Source organism: Lipophrys pholis (genome assembly GCF_963383615.2).
Source record: "Lipophrys pholis genome assembly, chromosome: 17".
Lineage (NCBI taxonomy): Eukaryota > Metazoa > Chordata > Actinopteri > Blenniiformes > Blenniidae > Lipophrys > Lipophrys pholis.
The window spans coordinates 6,357,351-6,380,736 of record NC_137643.1 but is presented as its reverse complement, the minus strand read 5'-3'; the positions used below and the strand labels follow the sequence as shown (position 1 = coordinate 6,380,736).

Sequence of the window (23,386 nt, the reverse complement as noted above, 5' to 3'; positions counted from 1 at the left end):
TAACCTCCATTGGATACTTGTTGGAGAAAAGAAGCGCATGCTGGCGTCTCCTGTCAGCTGGTGGTTTTCATCCACAGTTGCACACTGACACCTTGTGGTCCGCAGGGTTCCTTCTTAGGTCTCAGACAGAACTGGCAGCTGCTTGTTCCCATAAGTTGTTTTTTTTTATAGTGTGTGAGCCGACGTGCACTGATGGAAAATGGCATGAAAATCTGGAGGTGCGTTGTTGACTTTGCGTCGCTGCCTCACATCAGCTCGACGCCTTTTAGGGAAATCAGGCGTCAACCTGAGAGCCGTGATGTTGGTCAGCCTTCATTAACCTCAAGCTGCAGCTGGACTCACCTGGTAAGGACGGATTTTCAAGTGTCAGCATCATTTTATTAAACGTATGGTTCATAAATATCTTATTTTGGGAAGTTTTGCGTTTGTTATTCCGTGTTTTGCAAAAACACACTTCCACATTGTGTGTCAAATCAGATTATCTTTTTTCCCAATATATTTTCAGTGTCTACTTTTATTTTGTCACTTGGTCTGGTGATTCGCGCACTTTTCTCACAGTGAAAAAAAATCCCTGGTTCGAGTCTCGGCTTTGGCTCCAGATCAACTATATATTTATAGAAGAAAGTTAATTATATTATTTACTTTGGGACAAGGGGTGAGAGTAAATAAGTTTTTACTTCTTCTCACTCCTTTTCGAATACTCATCTGACGATGTTTTTTTTTCTTGATTTATTTTTATATTATTATTACTGTTATTCATTTATTTATTTATTCATTTATTTGAGAGGAAAACTTTGTTCTTAATTTTCTTTTTTTTTTCTTATTTGTTTTCATACCTTATTCGAAATAAACATTTCAATCAATCAATCATTTCAATCAATAGAAAATGACTGGACAGGAGATATGTAAAGAAGCTGGGGAATGCAAGTGATTTGTCACAATGACATTAAAGTATAAGAGTCTCAAAAAGTCTTATTAAAAGTTCTATTCATCTGTTTTCTGTTCCCAGCTCGGTCCTTTCTGCTTTCAACCCCAGTCCTCAAAGATGGCGAACGTATCCCACAATGCCTCACTGGGCTCTGACAGCCGGGGCACCTGTGAGCACGCGGAACTCGGCATAATGTTTCTCGTGCTGTCCGGCGTCCTCGCCTTTCTGGTCGGAATTCCCGTGTTCGCCAAGCTGCTGTGGATCAACCTGAGGTCCAGAAAGCCGACGGATATCCTCAACTTCAACCTGGCGCTGTTCCACGGCGTCCAGTACCTGCTGACCGCCTGTCACCTGCTCCTTCCTAATTTGCAGGCAAGCTTCGATGAAGTGTTCATCAAAATGGTCGTGGTTTACGCTCAAGTCGGCGGTCCGATGAGCCTGACCTTCATATGTCTGGAGAGATACGTCGCTGTGATCCACCCCACCTACTACCGCCTGCTGAGGACGTACAGGTGGAGGGAGGTTTGCTCCGCCGCAGTGTGGCTCACGTCCGTCATCACCACGATGGCAGTTTGTCTTCCCAATCGAGACCTCAGCTCCAGCGTCGAAGCGGTGTTAAAAATGATCCCCATCGTTGTGACGTCCATCATGATTGAGGTCATGATGTTTTGCACCATCTGCATCTCCAGGGCGCTGAAGAAGTCCGGCCCCGGCCAAGACAAGCTGCGCCCGGCGAAGAGGAGGGCCTTCGTCACCGTGTGCGCCACTGGCACCATCACCATGTTCTGTTACATCCCAGTGACGCTGCTGCAGCAATTCAACAACAAAGAGACATTTTCTCACCAGTGTATTTTCACAGGGCTGAACTTGCTGCTGCTGTCGGCTGCGAGCGTCGTGCACCCGATGTTTTACCTCCACACACAGGGGGCGCTACATTTCTGCAGGAGAAGAGACAAGAAAGTCCCGTGATCGTCTCTCAGTCCTCGACCGAGACGTGAAAGAGAATGAATGCTCCATCACCAGAACTGAAGTAGAGTCTTTAGCTTTTAAGACAACAGTCATCGAATTATTTGTCGCTTCAATTGAAGCTTGCATTTGTTTTCACATTGTACCCAATACAACTTTGTGTTGATTTTGAGGTTGTTCACTGCGAGCAGAGCGAAGAGTCGTCAGGCCATATATTTCTGGGCTGCTGTTTTAAAAGGAAGATTAATGGAAAATGACTCAGTAGATTTACTGGAGTCAAAGGTAAAACGAGTACGTGTCAATATAAATGATTAATGTCATTCAAATCATGCAAATATAACCAGAGTGCACTTATGAAGTAATCCACATGGTAAACTAGAAAACACCGAAGATGGAAAAAGAGTTGGAGTACGTTTGATTTGATGAAGTCACTGAATTAAAAACGTATTTAAAAATAAACTGGTTCAGAATTTCACAAATATTAGTTTATGTATTTTTCATGCGAACATCTCGTCCCACTCAGTGAAAGTATGTGAACCAATGCAGAACATTCTATGATTAAAAAAAAAAAAAAAAAAAAAGATTATTGCTTTTATTCCTGAAATGTGGAGAATTTGAGATATTTCTTTAAATGATGTAAATAGAAACTTGCTCTGTTTCGCATCCCAAAAATCTGTACGTTTTACATTTGGTTGATGCCATACTGTAATATAGAATGTGAATTGTGTTTTTATTTTTATTTTCAACTTAGTTCAGCGGAGGATAGGACGTTTGTGATGGACGGCGGGCAGAGGGGTTCGGACTTCAACATTAACATTCATCAGCATTCTTTCTTCTTTGGGACTTTTAAAGAGAAATCATGATAAATGCACATAAAGTGAAACTTTTTAAAAATCTGTTTATGTCCAATCAAATATTAAATGCTGTGAGTTTAGAGTTTATTGGAGGAGTAGTAATACTTTAAATTATTTTTTTTAATTTTTTTTTATTTTAGGGCATTACTGACTGGTTTTATGATAGAGATGAAATATTGCAGTAAGGATGTTGGAGAAGGAGAAGAGGAAGACCTCGGAGAAGACTCATGGAATTTGTGAAGGTGGACCTGGAGAGGATGTCGCAGAACAAATGGAGGCAGATAATGAAGTGTAAGTGTGTGTTTTATGAAATAAACAAGTAAAAATAAAGTAGAATATTCAATTAATGTTGGGATTTTATCTTTTTGATGTCATTTGTCCCCAAGAAGTAAACAACATGACGAAAACATGGACATGTAGAAAAAAAAGAAAGAAAAAGAAAAACAACAAATATACAATTGCAGAATCAATACCATCAATTACAAATGTACATATTTATAAAGATAAAACATTTTTCTATGAACTGCACAGTCAATACACTGAATACACTTTTATACCAACCACAGAAACAGAAAAGGTCCACTGAACCTAACAAAGCTTGCCAGTGATTCCTGAAACCTGCAATAATAATATTGAATAACATTCTCCATAAAACTACAAGTTTTGAATCTGTTACTGAGTTGTTTAACAAATGATTTTACTTCCTCACAAGGTTTCTTTCTTTACATTTTGAGAATCTATCTTACATTCACAGCACCATTCTCTTCTGCTTCTGGTTGATAAAGTTCTAAAGAGCATCTGCAAATCAAAAATAACAACAAAAATTCAGGCCTGTTCCTTTGTTTTCACCCCTGAGGCAGACTCAGTGTTGCCACATTAGATTTAAAGTACCCAAACTTGTTCAAAACGGCAGACTTCACAGTGTCGGTCAGCCTGGATCAAGCGTGTACGTTAATGAATCCAAACAAAACGATGTAAAAACTGCTTCTTCAGGACTTCCTTGTTTCAGGGACATTTGGTGTTGCAGGGATCTCCAGAAGAAAACAGTCCATACACACTGACCAGAGGAAACATGGTGACAGCGCCCAGCAGGGAGCCGAGCTGCACCACCGCCCCGCACCACACGAGGGCGCTGTGACCTTCATCCCGCAGGATAATCCCGATCATCACCTTCACGTAGGATAGAGTGAGAATAAAGAGGAGCCACACCACCACCTGGAGGGAGAGTGTGTGTGTGGGGGGGGTCACATGTCACAGACTGGTTGTTTCATCTAACTCAAGATCAGAAATGAAGCCCAAAAGTGTTTTTATTTCTATTTTTATTTTCTATACTTACAATGATGACTCCCCCCGTGACGTCGTTTACCAGCAATGGACACGGGCTGAGCGCCGCCATGAACATTATGTAGGCTCCCAGTCCGCTGCCCCCCACTGTGAGGGCCCCCATCAACAGCAGGGACCTGCACACACACAAACACACACACATCATCATCATCATCATCATCATCATCATCATCATCCTCATTATTATTATTATCAACAACAATAATAATGATTGTAATAATAACAACAGATATGATAAAACCTTAATAATTCAAAATTTTCAGTATCAATACTAATGTAAAAATGTACTGTATTAAAATAGATAGATAGATTGATAGATAGATAGATGGATAGATAGATAGATAGATAGATAGATAGATAGATAGATATTTGTAAAAGCAGACTATAAGAACAAGTGTATTTACTACCACAGTCGAGCTTTTAGGTTTTGGTCACTAGAACTTGTTGGTACAGGAAGGAAAATACAGTGTAAAAACTCGAAAATATACTTCAAGTTGCAATAACTTCTTATGGGGACTCGTGTAAAGGTAGATGAATAGACGCCTCTTTTATAGATATCATAAGTGAAGATGCTGGTAAGTGAGCTTCATAATTAAATGTTAAAAATGAAATGAGTTAGTGTAAATAGCAGCTTTGCTAAAAGACAGTTTTGTGTGTACAACCTAATATTGCTCCGTCCGGTCTCACACACCGACCTGATGGGGAGGAACATGGCGATGAAGCAGGCCAGAGGGTTGGAGACAGCAGCCAGAGTGGCTGACAGATGATAGATGTTGTTCCCGTACGGCAGGCATGAGTACGACTGCACGGAGGGCAGAACCACGTTGCTCAGGGCGTTGACCCAGGCCAGAATCAGAAAGATGTAAACGACCTGCGGCCAGCTGTAGGAGCCGCTGCCGAAGCTGCTCCTGGGCTTCTGGTTCGGGGCTCTGTACAGATCCATCATGGGCTTCTGCTCGGCCCAGTTTCTATTCTTGGGGGTTCTTGGCTTCGCTCTGTTGGTGTATCTGCTGCCGGAGTGCTCCAGGGCCACGGACGGGTGGTAGTTCAGCAGGAGAAACGCCACCAGACACACCAGCATCATGGCGCTGAGGAAGAAGAAAAACACCTCGGCCGAGAAGTTGGCGGGCTGATACTGAGCTTGGAGGTCGAAGGTCGAGGAGCTATTGGAGGCGTTGAGGGTGTGATTTAGTGTCTGGGTGCTGTTGACGCAGCGCACCACCCCGACACCCTGGATCAGAGCCACAAGGGCCGGCAGCAGGCCGCTCATGCCCTCCCCGATGTAATACGTGGTCAGATACTGCGGCTTGAGGCGCATCATGAACGGCAGGAAGGTGACGGACGAGGTGCAGTCCACCGCGGCGAGGAAGAAGGTCAAAACTAGGAGAGCCACGCTGCGATGGACTCCCGCTACGACCACCGTCTCCTTCCAGAAGAAACCCAGGAGGAAGGTGGACACGGTGCCCAGGCTGATGATGGCGTAGACGACGGCTGCCTCGTTCAGAGCGCCGGGCCGGAAGCGGTGCATGAGGGTGACGAAGAGGGGCCCGACGTTGGCCATCTGGATGAGGACGGACAGGTAGGAGGGCAGGAACCATCCCTCTGGGATCTCGGGGACGATGAGAGGCAGCTCCACCCACAGGCCATTGATGGAGACCCAGGAGCCCATCCCGAACAGGACGGCCAGCAGGTGGGTGAGCAGCGACATGATGGAGGCAGATCAGTCTGCAAACACACAAACAGGAAGTAGATTTTAGAAACAAACGCTGCTGTTTTTCTTACATTTACTGAACTGGGAACTAACGGGCTGCTGAATACATTTAAATCTTTGTAGTAGAAGCCAAAAAAAAACCCACCCTGAATTTACTCTCTACGTTTTGTACATAACTTAGTGTTACTGTAGCAGCTACGCCTCGTGATTACTGTTGTAAAATAATAATAAATAAATCATAAAATGAACATGAAAAACCCTGTCTGTCAAAGCAGATTGTTTGTTCTTATGTCAAATCTCCAGCTTTAACAGATTACACATTGTTCCCAACATTGTTGTTTCACCAAATATCTAAACTCAGTAGGATGCAATAAGAGCACCACTTATAAATGTAAAAGTATGTCCTGCTGATGTTCGTTGATGTTGTAAAACTGATGCTCACAAGGCCGATTGTGAAGTATCAGAGGGTATTCTAGTTTCATGTTCAGGAGTCTGGTCAGGATCAGAGTTGTAGTTGATAAGCTCTATAACATTACAGCCAGAGTTCAAGATCAGTTCTTTTAGGTTTATTTTTCTCTCCGTCGTTGATAAAACTGCTTTTCTGCACCTTTAAGAAATTGCAAATCATTAAAATGAATCAAACAATGAATCATCTTTCTGCTCAAGATGCAACGCATGATTTATTTCATCCAAAATCTGGTTAATATTTGCTCATAAGATCCTGCCGTAACTTCCCAGAGTTGCTGTGTGGTGAACTTGCAGACTCTGAAACACGTGTTCCTGCCACATTTTGTTCATGCCGTGTGTGTTTTCTTTGACGTCGTGCAGAGTCTGCTTCAAAAACCATCAAACACGCAGCAGAGGAAACACGACCACCTGCTGGCAGCCATTTCACAAGATGAGAAAACATCCCAGCAGATCACTTGGCTATTTCAAGAGGAAGTCTAAATAAAGAGAAACGTGACAGCAAAGTTTCAGAAAATAGACTTTTGAAAGCTAAATGTGTCGTCAAGTAATTGGAATATTTCTCTTTAAAAAGTTACTATTTCACTTAATGTGTAACTTTAGATTAAAGCATAAATTCTAGATATCGGAAAAAACATTCAGTTTTTTCTCCCCGCAACAGCTTATTTTGAGCAAAACATAAAAACGAAGCAATTAAAGAACAGTTCTAACATGCAGACACGTTTCAGAGCATTAAAGACTGTCGAAATGCCAGTTTGCATCTCTGCAGATACTCACATGATGTTTACTGGAGACTTTTCTTCAGCAGCCAAAGTCCTGTGCAGTGAAAAATCTGTGTGCACCGGAGGATTAAACCCTCCTTAGGCCGAGTGGGTGTGAGAGCACGTAGCCAACCATGACACAGGTCTGGTTAACTGATCATTGTCCCAACTTCAGAGCCCATCACTGTCGGGACGTCCCTGGACGACGAGAACGCGTCACATGCTGTGATTTCTTCTTTTTTTTCAGTCACATCCACTCTTTGTTTCTTCTCCTTGCCTCGGGGTAAATATCTCTTTGAGTGAGACGCATTCATAAGAGGGCAATAATTCTGCGTGAAAGGGCGGGGGGGGGGGGATCATGAGAGCAGAGGTGAGAATGAGAGTTTACACTGCTGAGTTGCATAACGACACATGAAAAGACTCTATGGCCTTGTGTAATCCAGAGAGCAGTCTGAGCTGCTGTTAACGATCATATAAAGGAAAAATGTGTATTTACTCTTCTGCTGTCAGCCTTCACACACAGTCAGCCACCATCAGCTCGAGACATTTTCTCCTGGTAATAAGAGATAAAAAACACAATATTTCAAGGGCTGCAGGTTTGTTTTGTGTTTGACTTTCCAGGTTAGTTAAAAAAAATAAAATAATTTTATTCATATGTAATGAAAACCTGTTGGAAAGTGTAAAATTGAACAAAATGACAGTGTTTCACAAGTTTTGGTACAAAAAGAGGCGTGATGTGTTTTGTAATTATGAACTCAGTCATAAGATCTATTTCTTAAAGGGTTAACTGGAGTTTAGTGAAATAATAGCAGAGCTGCTTGTGATGTTGCCAAAGTTACCAGTCAGTTTGTGAGCAGGACAGAGTGTCACTTCCTCGGCAAGTGTTTGTATGTCCAAGTAAAGTAACTTCAAGTGACTGTAACTATGTTACCTTTAATTTTTCTTTTCTCAAACAGGGCAATAAAGTCGTCTAATCTTATCTAAACTAACCTTTGTGTGCCCCTGGGGAGATTTTCTGCCTGTTTCAAATTAAAATACTGTGTGGAAAAAGTTGCATTTTTATTCTTTAATCAAGTTTTTATATTACAAATCTTAGATCGAATAAAAAGCCTAGAATAGTGGGCAAACAATAAATATATATATTTTCTAATAATTAATCAAAGATAATTTTTTATGGCACTTTTTAGGAACAGAACATTTTTTAGCACCAAGAGTAAATCTTTCTGATCGAATGCCAAAAGTAGTGGTGTAATGTTTTACTCTGACTATGTGGAATAATGCAAAGCGTCATTATAGTCTTTAACAAAGACTATAAACTTCTCCACATGTGAGATAAATAAAGGGATATCTTATCTTATCTTAACAGTTTACATCATGCACTGGGAGTTTAGAAGATAAATAGAAGAAGAAAAAAAAGACACTTAAGAGCTGTGAGATCCAAATTCAAGTGCTGTTGTGGGAAACATAAACTGGATTTATTGGCCAACGTGAGGCTGCAGCTACTTTAGTCGTTACCATGATATGTAACTTTACCTTTAAGAAGGTGCTGAGTAAAATGGAATGAGGTCCGGTTTGGGTCCTTCATTGGGAAAGATTAAAGGGCAGAGACGTCTTCTTCTTCTTTTGGGTTTAACGGCAGTTTGCATCCTTACAGTTGCATTACCGCCATCTACTGGTTCTATCTACATCGTTTCCCACCGCTCTCGTCGTCCCCGATGACCGTTTCCCTCTCTTGCTTATCAACAACTTTTTCATCCCTGAGGACTGTTTCCATTCTTCTTCTTCACTTGCACTACCGCTATCTGCTGGTTCCAGCTCGTCCGTACCGATCCTACCGCTCAAAAAGAAAAAAGAAAAAAAGTGGGCAGAGACTTCCTCGGGAGAAAAAGAGAAAAAGGTCACAGACCGAGTGTGAAGTTGCCCAAAGTTGAGACTTGGCTCAAAGACCATCATGACTTGCTCACGAATGCCCCTCCCCCCACTTGAGAACCCTGGTCAAGGTATGCGGTCAGCTTTAGGCTTGACTGCCATGCATAGTCCCGTGGGCTGCGCCAATGAAAACACCCAGGCAGTTCTCAGGATTCGGCGTGGGACGCTCAGGCTTGATCACCCCGTCGCTGCCCACCGCTGATCAGGGTGTTTAAATGGCTGAAACACCCCGATTCAAAGGTTCTCCACTCAAAATGTCCCCCCCTTCCCTTGTCGGAGACACAGCTCCCACCCAGGAAACCTCCTGCGACGACCTTTTTTTTTTTTTTTTTTTGGCACAAAGGACGATTTAACATCACGTCCCATGTTTACTGCTGCTGGACAATGTGCAATATTGTTTTTAAATACTAACTAAAGTTAGTTGTTGCTCAAAGTTTGAGAACAGAGACCTCAGTGTGACGTCTTTATAGGTTATGAACTTGTTCCCCCCCCCAATTGTCACATGGACAAAATAAAATTTTGTAAAAAGAAACTTACAGCAGACAAAAATATCAATCTTAGGTCTATTTTATTTATTATATTATCACCCCAATAATTACTTTAATTCAATCTCTATTTGGGACTGCTATAACATCGGGACCTTTCTGTGTGCAGTTTGCATGTTCTCCCTGTGAGTGCAAGTAATTCGGCTTCCTCTCACAATAAAAAAAATAAATAAAAAATGCCTGTTGCTCACCGTACAATCAGGTGTTTTCATAAGTACTGGTGTTCAGGGTTCATGGTGTACTGTACTCGGGACGGGAGCCAGAATCCGGGCTAATACCAGAGATCTTTCAAACAATCCCGGGAAGGAAAAGCCAAACAATCGTCAACATTTTTACGACAAAAGAAGCTTTGAAACTATTCAAACAATCTTTATTGTTCACCAGCGAATTCACATCAAATGACACGTAATTGTTTTAAGTTATACAACAGAAAACAGTCACTTCAGCGTACTTCCATTTAGATAAACACAAATTATTGACAAATGAAAGCTACCACCAAATCTTTCAGGAAACTTCAAACATATCTGCAAAGTCTGAATTTACTAAAGCAAAATAACAGATGGCAGCAGCACGGTTCATAAAATTACCTTACAATGTAGGTAGTAGTACATGTATTAGTGTTACTTCAAAGACCGAGTCAGCAAAAATCCCTTGTTTGAGAGCAAAGTTTTGTTCCCTTAAGATAAAACCAGACAAGTTTATTATATTAAATGTGACGAACGGTAAAAAATTAAAGCGGATCCCTTTTTTTTTTTTTTTTTTTCCAAATGAGCTTATGGATTGCATTTTCAGCCGTTCACTATAGTGTTCCATTTGTAATCTGTCAAAATAACTGGTATTGAATTTTTAAGGTTAAGTGCCATAAAACTATTATGGAACTGCCAATGAAAATAATAAAAGCAAATTAAAGTAAAGTAAGGCACTATTATTGTTCATATGAGAAGATTAACATCTTATGTGTTGAGAAAGCTCGTCTTTCACTTTAAAATGCATTGTTCTAAATGTTATTAAAACATTCCATTTAATTGAGTCGGGATCTTTCCTTCTGGTAAAATGAACATTTTGCTGACTCAAGTAGAAATGTCGGGTTTTTCTCTTCATCTTATTTAATTGCAAAGTGGCAAAGGAGCACCAAGTTGTAAACATTGCTTTACAAATCAAAAGGCCTTGAATAGAAACCTGAATTAATTCCAGGCAGCTTCCATCGAGCTGAACTTTAGGTGGAAACGTTACTTGATCAACCTGTTAACAGTGGAGAGAAGAGTGCAACCGGAGTAAACTGGCTCCTGTGCTCGAGTGGGAAGAAGCACGAAGCACGGGAAAGAGATGGAAAGTGGAAAACTATCCATCAGTTTCAGCTGCAGTAACTCTCACTGGAAAATACTATTGTTGTACCTCAAGTCACAAGTCTATTAGAATAAATCTCGAGGCATTCAGGAAAAACTTTGGCCTCGTTTACTCGACGACGTTTCAAGCCAAAATGTATTATTCGTGCAATTTCATTTCAGAAAAGTTTCACGTTTGCACAGCAACGTTTTCAAAACGACGTCCGTTTACACGGAAATGATAGAAACGCTGACAATTATGGCGTCAGCGTGTTGGGCCACTAGTGGGTGCCGTTGGGCTACACAGGTCAAAGACTTGCGAGCGAAGAGGAAAAAGCACAATTGTTGTGAACTGCAGCTGATAAAACACCTTTCTGCTCCCCATATCTGCAGAACAGCTGTGAACAGCGACACGTCAGACTATCGTCTCCACTATCAGACACCAAGTAAAATAACAGAGTTAGAGTTTAGCTGGCCAGTACCGGCTTCTGACAAACAATGCATAATGTGGTTTAGAAACTATACCGAATGCAAAAGTATTCAAGTAATCAAGTATTAGAATAGAATAACTTGGGGGAAAAAAACGACCCAAACAACCTCCATATGGCCAAAGTAATTATTGAAAAATTGTCAAAGAGAATAGTAATTAAAAAACTTAATTTTCACTAAAATTGGGACAGTTATATGATAAAAACCCACAAATGTTTTTTTTTAAAGCAACATTTGTAAAGTTCAACATGTTCAGGCACGAAGCGACAGGGTTCAGCATTAAATCCAGGAATGTGACTACGTGTGTGAGCTTTCAAAGTACTGCATTACAAACCATAACATTAGAATAATACTGCCTCGAGTGGCTCGCCTTACTCCTGTATCAGATCAACGTAAATAATTACATTTGAAGACGAGGTAGCCCGACACTTGGGGAGCGAAGCTGAAAACGAGCTCTGTGCCTTCCTGTAGTGAGTGTCGATCGGCGCTGCAGGCTGTTACTCATTGTTCAGGAGCAACAGATGAGAACGAACAAGTTAGTGATTATTGTCCCTGAGCTCTCCCTGAACCCTCATATGATCTGCTGTAGTGCACAGTAAACAACCTCAACTAGAGATCCGTTGTGAAATACCTCACACAAAGCACTTGTGGTCTTACGACAGCATATGCACTTTACATCCCCTCGGCCAATGTGCAGCAACACAATGCCCCCATTGTCAGGGAGCGTTTACGTCCACAAACTGAGAGGCTTTAGAGTCAGGAGAGGATTCCTCATTGATCCTCAAGGATAATCAGGCCGATAGAGAGCCGGTGCTTCTTCAGGAGCCCGGGAGGTTAAAACAGTCATTTCCCACGAGGGAGGAATGAAAACAGCGTTCGCACCGCCAAAAGTCAGAAACACACCTGACAAGCAGGTGGCCGCTACTGCCTGGTGCAGTTGGATACGCAGTCCTGAGCTCTGGTGAACACGTGAAACACGTTTACCAGCGGGAACATGGTGAGGGCTCCGATGAGGGAGCCGGCCTGGATGCAGATGCCGCACCACAGCAGGGCGGCGTGGCCGGCCTCGTGGAGCAGAGTCCCAATCACAACCTTCAGGTAGGAGAAGAGGCCGGTGAAGAAAATCCAGGAAACGACCTGCGGGGTTCAGAGAAATGCTTTTTTTTACACCGTTTTAACACCGTTACAAAAAGTGGAACATTTCTAGAAAATCCCAGCTTGGATGAAGTGGACATTGATGAACGTCTTCATTCTTCTCCGCACTTTCAACGTCTTGATTTCCTAATTGTTCTTCATATTCTTGGCCGTTTCACATAATCTGCTGGATGAGAGCAGTGACACACTGCTGGATTAAATCCAGGGTCAGAATAAGTCAGGCTCAGCAGTGATATGGGGAAAACATCACAGCTCCAGATGTCTGTCGTAAAACTAATCGTGGCCACTTCCTGTTTTGAATGACCTTGTATGTCGTCACGTACTGTGTTGAAATACATAAGATAGAAGACTAGACCATAGGTAGAAAAGCTGTTGAAGCATCTCATTCATGAGGTTATAGACCAGACTTTTATTTTGATTTTATACTCCCCAACAATCACTTTATAAAAAATGCTTTCAATCAACTTCACTGGATATAAAGGCTTGAGGCAGTTAATGGAATAAATTGAGCCCGAATATGCTGAGTCAGGATGTAAAATGATAACCTGCACACGAAAACGTGTACTTTTGTTAAAGTCTGCGATCAAAGACTTCAAATGACTTTTAATACACATAATTTAGGGACAATAAAATACTTCACTTTGAACATCTGAACTGTTTTCTCAGGGTTTACAGAGGGAACAAGTCTTCATATAAAATGTTACGTGGACCGGTGAAATAACCACTTTTCCCACACATATGCACCGAATCCTAGAAAGTGAAATACATTCAGGTGGAGTTTGCATGTTCTTCCTGTTGCTGAATGGATTCCTCCCATATTTGGCATCACTTGTAAACCTCTGAATACAAGTTTGCATCTGAACTCTGCCTGCATCGTAGGCACGGGATCAAAAACCAAAACTTTGTTAGACCAATGACTCCTTTGTTTGCTAAAATCGACCCTTGTGTTCTTTGTTAAAATTAGACTTAACGCATGTGAAGGATATTACATCATGGTTTAAATACTGAGAATCTGACGGTTCATTCTGACAAGAGAGATAGAACTGAGCTACCACACACACACACACACACACACACACACACACACACACACACACACACACACACACACACACACACACACACACACACACACACACACACACACACACACACACACACACACACACACACACACACACACACACACACACACACACACACACACACACACACACACACACACACACACACACACACACACACACACACACACACACACACACACACACACACACACACACACACACACACACACACACACACACACACACACGACGTCTGATGTTGGTTGACAACAGACGCCATGACAAAAGTGAGCAATCGCGCTGACGCCCAACCTAAATGTATTTAGTTTGTTTAAAATGTGGGGAAAATATGCAAGTGACCAGGAGAAGAATTGAATGTGATCACTCACCACTAAAGCCTCTCCAGCAGCCTCTCCTAACAATGGCGGACAGGGACTGAGTGCAGCTAACGCCATGAGATAAGCGGCAAATACTCCGGCTCCGACGGACAGGAAGCCCAGACCTGCAGAGGACCTGGAACACAAAGAGTGTGTGTGTGGGGGGGGTTAGGGGTTGGGTTTCCAGGTGAGGAAAGTTTTGGAATATCTAAAAACTGAGTGTTCAGTAACTCTTCTGCGGCTCACCTGAGGACGACGAACATGGCGAGGAAACAAGCCAGGGGGTTGGCGATGTTTCCCAGCACCACAGAGAGGTGAAAGGTCATGGTGCTGTACGGCAGACAGGTGAAGCTTTGCACGGACGGGAGAACGCCGTTGGTGAGCGCGTTGGAGACGCCAAGCAGCACCAGCAGGTAAATGTTCCGTGAGGTCCAGAAAGTGGCGGGTGGCGGCGGCGGCTCCTCCACTGGGGCCAGCTCCTCCGACGCCGGCGTCCCCCCGTTGTGCAGCCGGCGAGTCTCGTCTTCGTTCTTTGCCGCCGCCGAGTCAACAGACTCCTGCGGTGGCGAGTACTGCTGCGACTCCGCCCGCCTCCGCGTTAAAGCCAGGAAGCTCAGAGCGGAGATCGACAGCATGACAAACAAGAACCAGAAGAAGTTCTGCGCGGGGAAGCTCTCCTCTAAATACCGCGGCTGCACCGTGCCGTTCACGGTGTTGCACTCCAGCTTCCCGACGCCTTGTCCCAGAGCCACAATGCAGGGGAACAAGGCGCTGAGGCCCTGCCCGATGAAGAAGGTGCGGATGTACTGCGGGGGGTAGCGGAACATGAAAGGCAGGAACGTGACGTTGGACGTGCAGCAGACCAGAGACAACACGAACGTGAAGAGCAGGAAGGGCAGCGAGCGCTCCTCGCCAGCTACCGTCACGGTGTGCGACCAGAAGACGGCCAGGAACACCGACGCCACCACCGCCAGCGCCTGGATGCAGTGAATGACGAGGCGTTCGTTCAAACGGCCCGGAGCGCAGTGGTGCGTTATGGTCACCGCTATCGGCCCCAGGTTCCCAAACGCTATCAGCACCGAAAGGGAGGCGGGAAGGTTCCAACCTGGAAGAACGAGGGGAAGTCAGCTGGGGCAACAAGACCTTCATTAAATAAAGCTCATCTGGAAAATCATTTTTGTAGGTTTTTCTCCTTAAGTGTATTAATATTGTGGAGAAAAAAAAAGGACTCAGGATAAATAACTGTATATTTTGAATTTCAGACCTTTGTCGCACTCGACTCATAATAAAATATGTGAAACATATGAGCTATTTAACGCTTGCTTCTTACCATTTAACTCTCTGTTTGTGGTTTGAGCATTACATCATCAGTGTCAACAAACAATATTATTAAGTTTCTTGTTCATATTAAATCAATAGTTTTATGTAAAAAAATAATGTTTTGTTAACAGACAATCCCCTGTGAGACACTGATAACTTTTATTACTTAAACAAAAAAGGTGCAATGCAAATATCCTTTCACTGACTGATATATTTTATCACTTAATGAGCAGCTTGCTATCTCTACTTTAGAAATTTGATTGCCTCTGTGTCATACATCACATGGACTTTGATTTTAATGAATGGCAATTACTATATTCAGATAGATTGCTTTGAATCTCCCTGCTGTGTGACCACTGGATGACTATATCCAAGATGTTTTTCCCCTTTGGAAACAGAACCAGAGTTTGTATTCAGGGTATGATGACCAAGTAAATAGAGGGGTCCACTGATTTATCACAGCAAAGCTCTGAATGTCACCAAACTATTTTATACCAAGCAAACACGTCGTTTAGGCTACATTAGACTTTTCTATTCTAATAAACACATTGAAGTCACAAATACAGCGACTGCATGTGATTCGTTTCCCCAAATCAATTCAGCAAACAACCCAATGCAACTGTGCCTCAAGCGTTTCAAGTAAAGATCCGATACTGTGATCACACCAAACTTTCACCCAGAAAATGAGATATGACACACATAGTTCCAATCAACTACAGCTAAGGACGAGCAACAAAGGACGCACTGATAGAAATTCACCAATTATTTATACTGGGTCGAAGTAAATTAGCACACAAGGCTGCATCCTATCATCTGACACCATTTTGGAAATGTGTTTTATATCTTAACAACACAGGAAACGTGTACATGATGGATGAGTTAAGAACGTTGCCATTGAAGTCATTTCAATTCAGACACTCGAGGGTTAATCTTCCATGGACGTTCACGCCACCTGCTTTGGGCTGAAACCTCCGAGGTCTAAATTATAAAACTATTTCATCCAAACCGTGCTGTGATAACGGAGACGAAACACGAGGTTAGACTCACAGTTAGAGTTCACAGTGTTCATGTGTGTGTTTGTGTTTGTGTGTTTGCGTTTGTGTGTTATCTTCGGATGTTTGGGGAACTGACCTTCGGGCAGCACGCGGACGACCACCGGGAGCTCGACCCACAGACTGTTGACGGAAATCCAGGAGCCCATGGCGAACAGAGCCATCAGCCCGTGGGTCACCGCGGGGCTGCTCCACCGACCGCCGGACATGGTAGCGTTCACAGCCGCCTCAAAAAGCGAAGGAGTCCCGGCGGGCGGCGTCCGGCAATGTCGGAAGGGAACAATGCGCGCCTCTGTCGCGCGCTGTTGTAACCTGGAGAACGGTCGCGGCTGCTTACGCAAAAGGCCCCGCCCCCCCCCAATGATGCCTTCAGAGCGCCTCGGAACTTCCAGCATCACATCGTACCTTTGTGTAACAACATCAGGCCCGTGGGCTAAAACCGGCCGGGAAGAGGCTCCAATCCTGGCCGCCGAAAGACCAAGAGCAGTTAAAATGTCGAACATTCTTTTCTTTTTTTTTTAAACAACAACAAATTTCTTAAGCATTGCTCAAGTTTTCTTTATTTTTTGAGACATTTCACTGAAATTTGCATTAAAAAGTATCATTAAAATAAATGTATGTTGAGATTGTAGTAATTTTCTGTTGTAAATATTTGGTCTTGCGAAAATATGGACATATTTTCATCAAATATATTCTACATCTAACTAAAGAAAAACTTTTTTTAAATTTAACACACACGCACGCACACACACACAGCCTCGTTACTTGTTTACTCTTTATCAAGTCAATCAATTACCCGAATCATCCATTTAACTAAAGAATAACTACAGAAACCAAATTTGTTGTTGCGCGCTCCCTCTTCCTGTGTGTAACAACAAAAAAAGTCAGACTTCCCAACTGCATGTTAAACCCTGAACTATTGTCATTCATAACATTTTAAACCATACATTTTCCTTTAGTAGATATTTACTGAGTTAAAACAATTAGTAAAAAAAAAAACCTGACTTTGTTAAATGTTGAGTATTTTAACAGTCATGGCATATAAACTAGAATAATTACAACCAAACCCAAAATGAAATAACATACTTCAGTATAAAAATGGTTTTGATTAAATTTTGCAAGAAACAAACAGAATAGAAAAACATGGAAACATGCTAAATTTATTTACTGTATTGATGATTTCAAAGTTGAGTGCAGTGATTGAGAAGCTCTATATTTAATGAAATACTGATGAAAGGAAATATGACACTGCTAAATGAAAACCTTTCACTCGCATTGTTGAACAGAGGCGTTATATCCAACTATAAAACACAAAAATATCATGGGACTGTATTTGGAGGGTTTGAATTGAACTTCGCTTCACCAGTGAGATATTACCAAGTACTCTTTCATCTTCCTGGTGCATTCAGTATCGGCTCAGTTTCGAGGAAACCCTCTGAGGCGAGCATGCAACCAACGTCCGTAGACTAACAGTGTTTTTATGTTCTTGAACTGAGTGACGTTTGAAATGATTCATGCTCAAGATTATTTGGATTTCATCATTGGTTGATAATGTAAACACAGAGAGAATATGATAATTAGTTTATTTTGACAATATTTGATCATTTTCAAGTGACTCCATTATTTCCAAAAAGAAAAGAAAAAAGAAGATCTCAGCAGAATCATGAACGTTTTTCTTTAACTGAAAAAAAAAAAAAAAAAGACATTCATAAAACAGATAAAGTTTCTAAATTATATATATATATATATATATATATAATCAATAATTAAAATCTAACAGACTCTCCTAATTCAAAAGCACCATGGTGAACACATGCAGTCATTGCATCGGGTGTAAATTGAAAATTAACGCGTCAAGTTGCAGTTTTCTGGTGATTTGAGTCACATGAGAGAGTCGAATGTTCATGTGCTGCTGCTCTCACTCTGACCGGTGGAAGGTTCGGTCGGCTCCACGAGTCGCGGGTATTTTTTGGGTCTTCTCGGCTCTAAAACCAGAGAGTACCCGGGTTTCACTCGAGGAAGAGCGAGCTTCAGCTTCATCACCATATGCGTGGTGAACAGGTAAGGGTTGTCCAGATGTGGGCTGGTGTTGTCCAGGATCATTTTGTGGTACAGCAGCTCACAGCGCATCGCCTCCCGCTTATGCGCCCGAGACATCCCGTCGAAGCGCAGCATCATTTTATCCACGTCCTGCTGCGACTTGCACGGCCCTCCGTTTGCCTTCACCGTAGCAATTATGTATTCCTTATCCATATTCTCTGGCCGGACGTCTTCACACGGCCTTCGTACTCGTCGGACAGCGTTGTCTTTTTTCTTGGCCTTGCTATGCTGAGAGGAAGATTCATCGGAGCTGACGTCGGATGGGCCGGACCGCCTGTCGTCCTCTTGGGAGCTGTTGTCCGACGACAAGCTCCTCTTGGACGACTTGTCAGAATTTTTCTTCTTGTGCGAGTCGGCATCGGCGACCGGGTAATCGGCCATCAAGACGGAGAACGTGCAACTCACCAGCTGCAGGCTCACATCTGGCGAAGGGGCTTGACCAAATGTTCCCCCTGGCAGGAAGTCCTTCATGTGTTCTTCGGTGACACCGGCGATCACTTTGAGGGCTCTCTTCAAGCAGGCCCTGATGAGGTCTCTGTTTGTGTGCCACTTGCCACAATAGTTAAAGATCCCACTGAAAACCTTCTCCTGCAGGGGAAACTGCTGAAAGACGTTAGTGGCCTCCTCCGGCTCCAGAAGAGTGGAAGCGTCTTTGGACCAGTCCAGAAACTTTTGGTAAAGGCCGAGAACGTAGTGACTGAAGAGCGAGTACTCCGCGCCGCTCCTCAGCAGCTGCCAGTACGGGCCCAGGATTTTGCAGTAGACGATGGCCAGAACACACACGAGGCCCTGAATCATAGAATCGCCTGCATCTGCAGCGACGCTCTCCAGAATGATGTCCGGGCTTTTTTCATTGTCCAGTGAGAGCAAGTCTGAGAAGAACGGCACGATCTCTTGGTGATGGTGGATAAGTCCCGCTGCAGCTTCGAAGTAGCTGCTTAACTGTTCCGACTGATTAAACACAAGTCTGGAAGGGTTTTTCATCTCCTTGCAGAACGCCACCCAGTGTTTCCTGTAGCTTTTCTTGTTGGGCGTGTGGGAACTCAGGATATCACAAGCCATGTGGATGTAGCGTGAGGTGGCACTTTCACTCAAGTTCAGAAAATGCTTGAATTTTGGAAGCTTGTCGCGTCCAAGTTTCTCTCCTGCCGACAGAATGATCTCGTGTTCAAAGTTCATAATGTGCTTCTCGACTGCGTTATGCACGGAAAAAAGGAAGTGAGCGTTATGATTTAAGAATTGTACGGGAGATGCGAGCGAGACATTTTCACCGAGTGAGTTGAACCTGTTCTCAAACTCCACCATGGCGGGATGCTCTTTGCAGGTCAGGGCGTACTGATTTTTCAGCAGATCCATCGAAAGTTGTTTGCATGCTGAGGTTTTCCCATCGTACACATCTGACAGCTTTTGAACAGACAATATAGCGATATCGAGCAAGGTCGTGGCTTCTCCTTTGTAAGAGGAGCTGTCGTCTGTCTTCTTGGACTTGCAATCACCATTACCCTGAGCTTGCTCTTTGTGAGTTACTCTTTTTGCACCGTCACCGCCCACTTTAGGGCTTTCACTTTGCATGATCTCAAAAGTTTCACATTCTTCGTTGATTGCGACTTGTCCAGCTTCATCTCTTCTCACGCGCTTCTTCACGAAAAACTTGGGTATTTTCTTCGGTACCAGTTGGAAGGGAGTTTGAAGCAGAGTCTCCATCACCGCGTTCCTCCTGTGACTCCTCGTTTCAAAACTGCGACAAGATATCTTTAACTTTTTGATCTTGCTCCTTAGGACCTTAAACGCCTTTTGAACATTCCCATCCTCACAAAACTCAGGGTTAAAATTTCGAAGCCAAGAGACCATAACAATTGGGGCGAGTCTTTCCCTGCTTACAAAGTTGCTCAACTCAAGAATCAAACCTTTCGTGACCTCGACTGACTGCGCCTGCTCGGAGAAATCCCTCATTTCCAACAGATGCTGTCGTTCAACCCCAATGCTGTCACATATCGGTCCGACAAAGTTGAAGTTGACGTCTGACTCGAGGAAGGCCTGCCGTGACAAACTTCCCAAACTCAGAGTGGTGACGATGCCTCTTTCAATCAAGGCGCGGAAGTCTGCGGTCTGATACAGGGGGAAGATCTTTCGGAGCCAGTCCACAATAGCGGCCCACGGGAAATTATTGTCGTCTCTTAAGAGACCGACTTGAATCATGAGTCTGTTCTTACATGGCGCCCCATCGAGCTCTAATCCTTCTCCTGACTGTGGACCAATGAAGTCTTCAACAAGCTGCCAATAACGCTCATCTCCTGAAAACCAGAGAAGTTACAAAGTCATCAGGATTAAAACTTGACTTCAATCAAAACATTCAAAACTCTGCTGTTGAAATATGTTGTCACTTACTTAGATTGGCTTCAGTTACAACTGCTTTTCCAGAGAGAGAAAATTCTTTGCACTCCTCCATTGTCTGCTGATCCTGAGTCACGAAAAGTGAGCAAAACATGTCAAACAAAGAACTGCATAGCTTTAAAAATAGCAGGAAAAAAGCAAAACTGCTTAGAAAAGGGATGCAAATGTTCTTCCTTCCTGTGGCCATAAGACTCCAGAACTCATTCCAGTAAATAGTGTTTCGCTGTGTTTTGGTCAATTTAATAGTTTCTGTGCTTATATTTGTCACATTAAGTCTTAACATACATATTAATATTCAAAATTCCTTAATTAATTTCTATCTTGTCCTATTTGATAGTCAACTTTCTCTGTATCTATTCTCTGTGGAGCAATGCTTCAAGGAATCTCCCTCTATTCTATTCTATTCTATTCTGTCTGAATTGCCTGAAAAATTGTTGTGTTTTCTATGTAAAATTGCCTTGAGATGACGGTTGTGTTTGGCACTATAGGAATTTGGCCCGCAACAATTACAAAAAAGGCCAAATCCTGGAGGGACTGAATATTTATGACAGTGTTGCATGTAGGATAATCAGTTCTGAAGGAATGAGAACTGATCTTTGTTGCTTTTTGGGGTCTTTCACTCTCAGTAAATAGATAAAAGCAGAAACACAAATCTAACATCGCAGTATATGAGTGATAATGTGGTTTGTCGAAGCACTAACAATACAAAGGAAGAAACATCTACTTGTGCTCACGAATGAGCAAAAGGTTCAAAGAACTGACGCAAACTTACTTATAGTGGTCCTGAAGAACGCAGCCGTGCAGATGACATTAACTTCTCAGCATCAGTACGCAGAAGGACGCAATGCAAGTCATCTGTGGGGAAAAACAGGAATGACAGAATGACAGATTAGACTCAAGCCAAAACAAAACAGTCAGAAACAATCTAGCTGAGGTATACTTAACAAATAAACCTTTCATATGCAGGTTTGCAGCCAATAATCAACATAAACTCATAATCAGCCTTTTATTAATTGCACTGTAACATATTCCACATTGAAACATCTATTTGGAAGAGATCTAAGTGAATGACAGCTAAAAGTAGAGTAAATCAATAGGGAGGTCAACAAAATATAGCCTTAAAATGTATTTAATATCATTTTATTTTATACCATTTGTGTCTGCTCATTTAATATTTTAATTTGGTTTTTGAAGATAAGTAAGCCACAACGGGTACAATGAACATCCTGGTAGCACTGCAGATGTTACAACGTCCATCTCCAGTTTCCACAGCATGTTTAAAAACATTTGCTTGTTTTGCCACTAAATACAAAACCTCCAACCTGCAGTTAAACCACTTGGTAGAACAAATCTAGGTGTTTTTGATTTCAGTTAAATTTAGGGAAAAGTCATTTTTTCCCCCAGACAGTGTGGTTTAAAGAACTCAGCTTGATTGTAAAATGATTCAACGAGTATGTGTGGATCTCAAATTATTTGGTTTTAGATTGAAGAACTGACAGCGGTTCAAAAGGTTCTTGGTACAGTTTGACAAGTAAAGGATTTATTAATTTACTCATCTTTTATGTATCTGGGTTCGCCTGTAAAGACACAGGCATGCTTTCAAGAGTCCTGGTCAGATCAGGTTTAAAGAAATATGTTTTATATATTCTTTACTTTAAGGGTTATGATTGATACTAGTATCACTGTATTGCTTGTCATATTTACATACAATCAACTTTTGGCAGGTAAATATAACATAAAACTATTACCAGCACACATAATGAGTAAATTTTTGTCCCAATGGTATCCTCAAAAATAGTCAATGAACAGTTAGAATACTGATTTTCATAGCTATACAAATACAAATTAAATAGACTTTATTTCAGTTGCCAACATCGCCATCATAAAAATTATTTGAGAAAATCCCAAAATTTTTTTTTAAATCTCTACATTAGAAAACCATAATCAAAACCTTTTTATAATAAATCAGTAGAGATGATTTGTTTTGCATAAATATTACTTTTAAGGTAGTAATTGGCAGAAAGACAAGAGTAAATATTTATTATTTTGATGCAATGTTAATGTAGCAGCTATGCCATGTTCATTCACATCACTCCTAAGTATGTTTTGCCCAGAGAATACAATCCAGAAAATTACTTGAAATCTAGAAAAGTAAACTAACACAAGACAACTCCTGTGTTTTGGAGGCTTTTCTAAAAGAAGAAATGCTCCTTTTGCACGAAACACTCCTGTATGCTAATGTTAGCATTAGCAGCAACATGCTACAGCTTAGCAGCAACATGCTAATGATAACAACAACAAGTTCAGTAAATCCAGCCGGTTCAAGACTTTCTAATCTGTGATCATCCCTAACGAGAGAAGCTTGTGGCGAGCTATGCGGCATCTCTACGGAATTTCAAGAAATTCTAAAGAAAAGGAGCTAAAGAGGCTAAAGTAGCAACTTCTTACCCACAGACAGCAGCCACCAACCCCGCGCTCGAGCGCTCTCTCTCTCTCTCTCTCTCGTTCCTCTCTGTCGCTGTGTCTCTCGACCTCACTTTCGGAGAGCGCTGCCCTATTGGATAGTGTGATAGAGGGCGGGCACTTAGTGAGATTTAAGCCAAT

The 23,386-nt window shown here is 42.3% G+C and overlaps 3 protein-coding genes across 3 annotated transcripts; all 3 read right to left on the bottom strand.

The window, feature by feature from the left end:
- Positions 1–3,034: 3,034 nt before the first annotated feature.
- Positions 3,035–7,359, bottom strand: slc52a3-2a (solute carrier family 52 member 3-2a). The gene is made up of 4 exons (XM_080484182.1): positions 7,046–7,359; positions 4,788–5,817; positions 4,085–4,208; positions 3,035–3,963 (listed from the first exon to the last, which is right to left on the bottom strand). The coding sequence occupies exons 2-4, from the start codon at positions 5,798–5,800 to the stop codon at positions 3,754–3,756; spliced, it is 1,347 nt and encodes a 448-aa protein (XP_080340308.1). The 5' UTR covers positions 5,801–5,817; positions 7,046–7,359; the 3' UTR covers positions 3,035–3,753.
- A 2,867-nt stretch (positions 7,360–10,226) lies between these two features.
- Positions 10,227–16,591, bottom strand: slc52a2 (solute carrier family 52 member 2). The gene is made up of 4 exons (XM_080484191.1): positions 16,368–16,591; positions 14,163–15,021; positions 13,929–14,052; positions 10,227–12,454 (listed from the first exon to the last, which is right to left on the bottom strand). The coding sequence occupies exons 1-4, from the start codon at positions 16,495–16,497 to the stop codon at positions 12,239–12,241; spliced, it is 1,329 nt and encodes a 442-aa protein (XP_080340317.1). The 5' UTR covers positions 16,498–16,591; the 3' UTR covers positions 10,227–12,238.
- Positions 16,592–18,078: 1,487 nt separating this feature from the next.
- LOC308122383 (uncharacterized protein) lies at positions 18,079–23,296 on the bottom strand. The gene is made up of 4 exons (XM_080484164.1): positions 23,231–23,296; positions 21,555–21,637; positions 20,777–20,849; positions 18,079–20,682 (listed from the first exon to the last, which is right to left on the bottom strand). Exons 3-4 carry the CDS (start codon positions 20,835–20,837, stop codon positions 18,191–18,193), a joined length of 2,553 nt encoding a protein of 850 aa, XP_080340290.1. The 5' UTR covers positions 20,838–20,849; positions 21,555–21,637; positions 23,231–23,296; the 3' UTR covers positions 18,079–18,190.
- Positions 23,297–23,386: the final 90 nt, after the last annotated feature.

What these genes read in the sequence shown, in the direction of transcription:
- slc52a3-2a (XM_080484182.1), bottom strand. Translation starts at nt 5,800, where the DNA reads ATGTCGCTGCTCACCCACCTGCTGGCCGTCCTGTTCGGGATGGGCTCC. An exon ending in GCCATGTTCCTCCCCATCAG is followed by an intron (nt 4,209 to 4,787) that starts GTCGGTGTGTGA and finishes GTGTGTGTGCAG; the next exon opens with GTCCCTGCTGTTGATGGGGG. An exon ending in TCACGGGGGGAGTCATCATT is followed by an intron (nt 3,964 to 4,084) that starts GTAAGTATAGAA and finishes CTCTCCCTCCAG; the next exon opens with GTGGTGGTGTGGCTCCTCTT.
- slc52a2 (XM_080484191.1), bottom strand. Translation starts at nt 16,497, where the DNA reads ATGTCCGGCGGTCGGTGGAGCAGCCCCGCGGTGACCCACGGGCTGATG. An exon ending in CGTCCGCGTGCTGCCCGAAG is followed by an intron (nt 15,022 to 16,367) that starts GTCAGTTCCCCA and finishes TCGTTCTTCCAG; the next exon opens with GTTGGAACCTTCCCGCCTCC. An exon ending in GCCATGTTCGTCGTCCTCAG is followed by an intron (nt 14,053 to 14,162) that starts GTGAGCCGCAGA and finishes TTTGTGTTCCAG; the next exon opens with GTCCTCTGCAGGTCTGGGCT.
- LOC308122383 (XM_080484164.1), bottom strand. Translation starts at nt 20,837, where the DNA reads ATGGAGGAGTGCAAAGAATTTTCTCTCTCTGGAAAAGCAGTTGTAACT. An exon ending in TGTAACTGAAGCCAATCTAA is followed by an intron (nt 20,683 to 20,776) that starts GTAAGTGACAAC and finishes TCTGGTTTTCAG; the next exon opens with GAGATGAGCGTTATTGGCAG.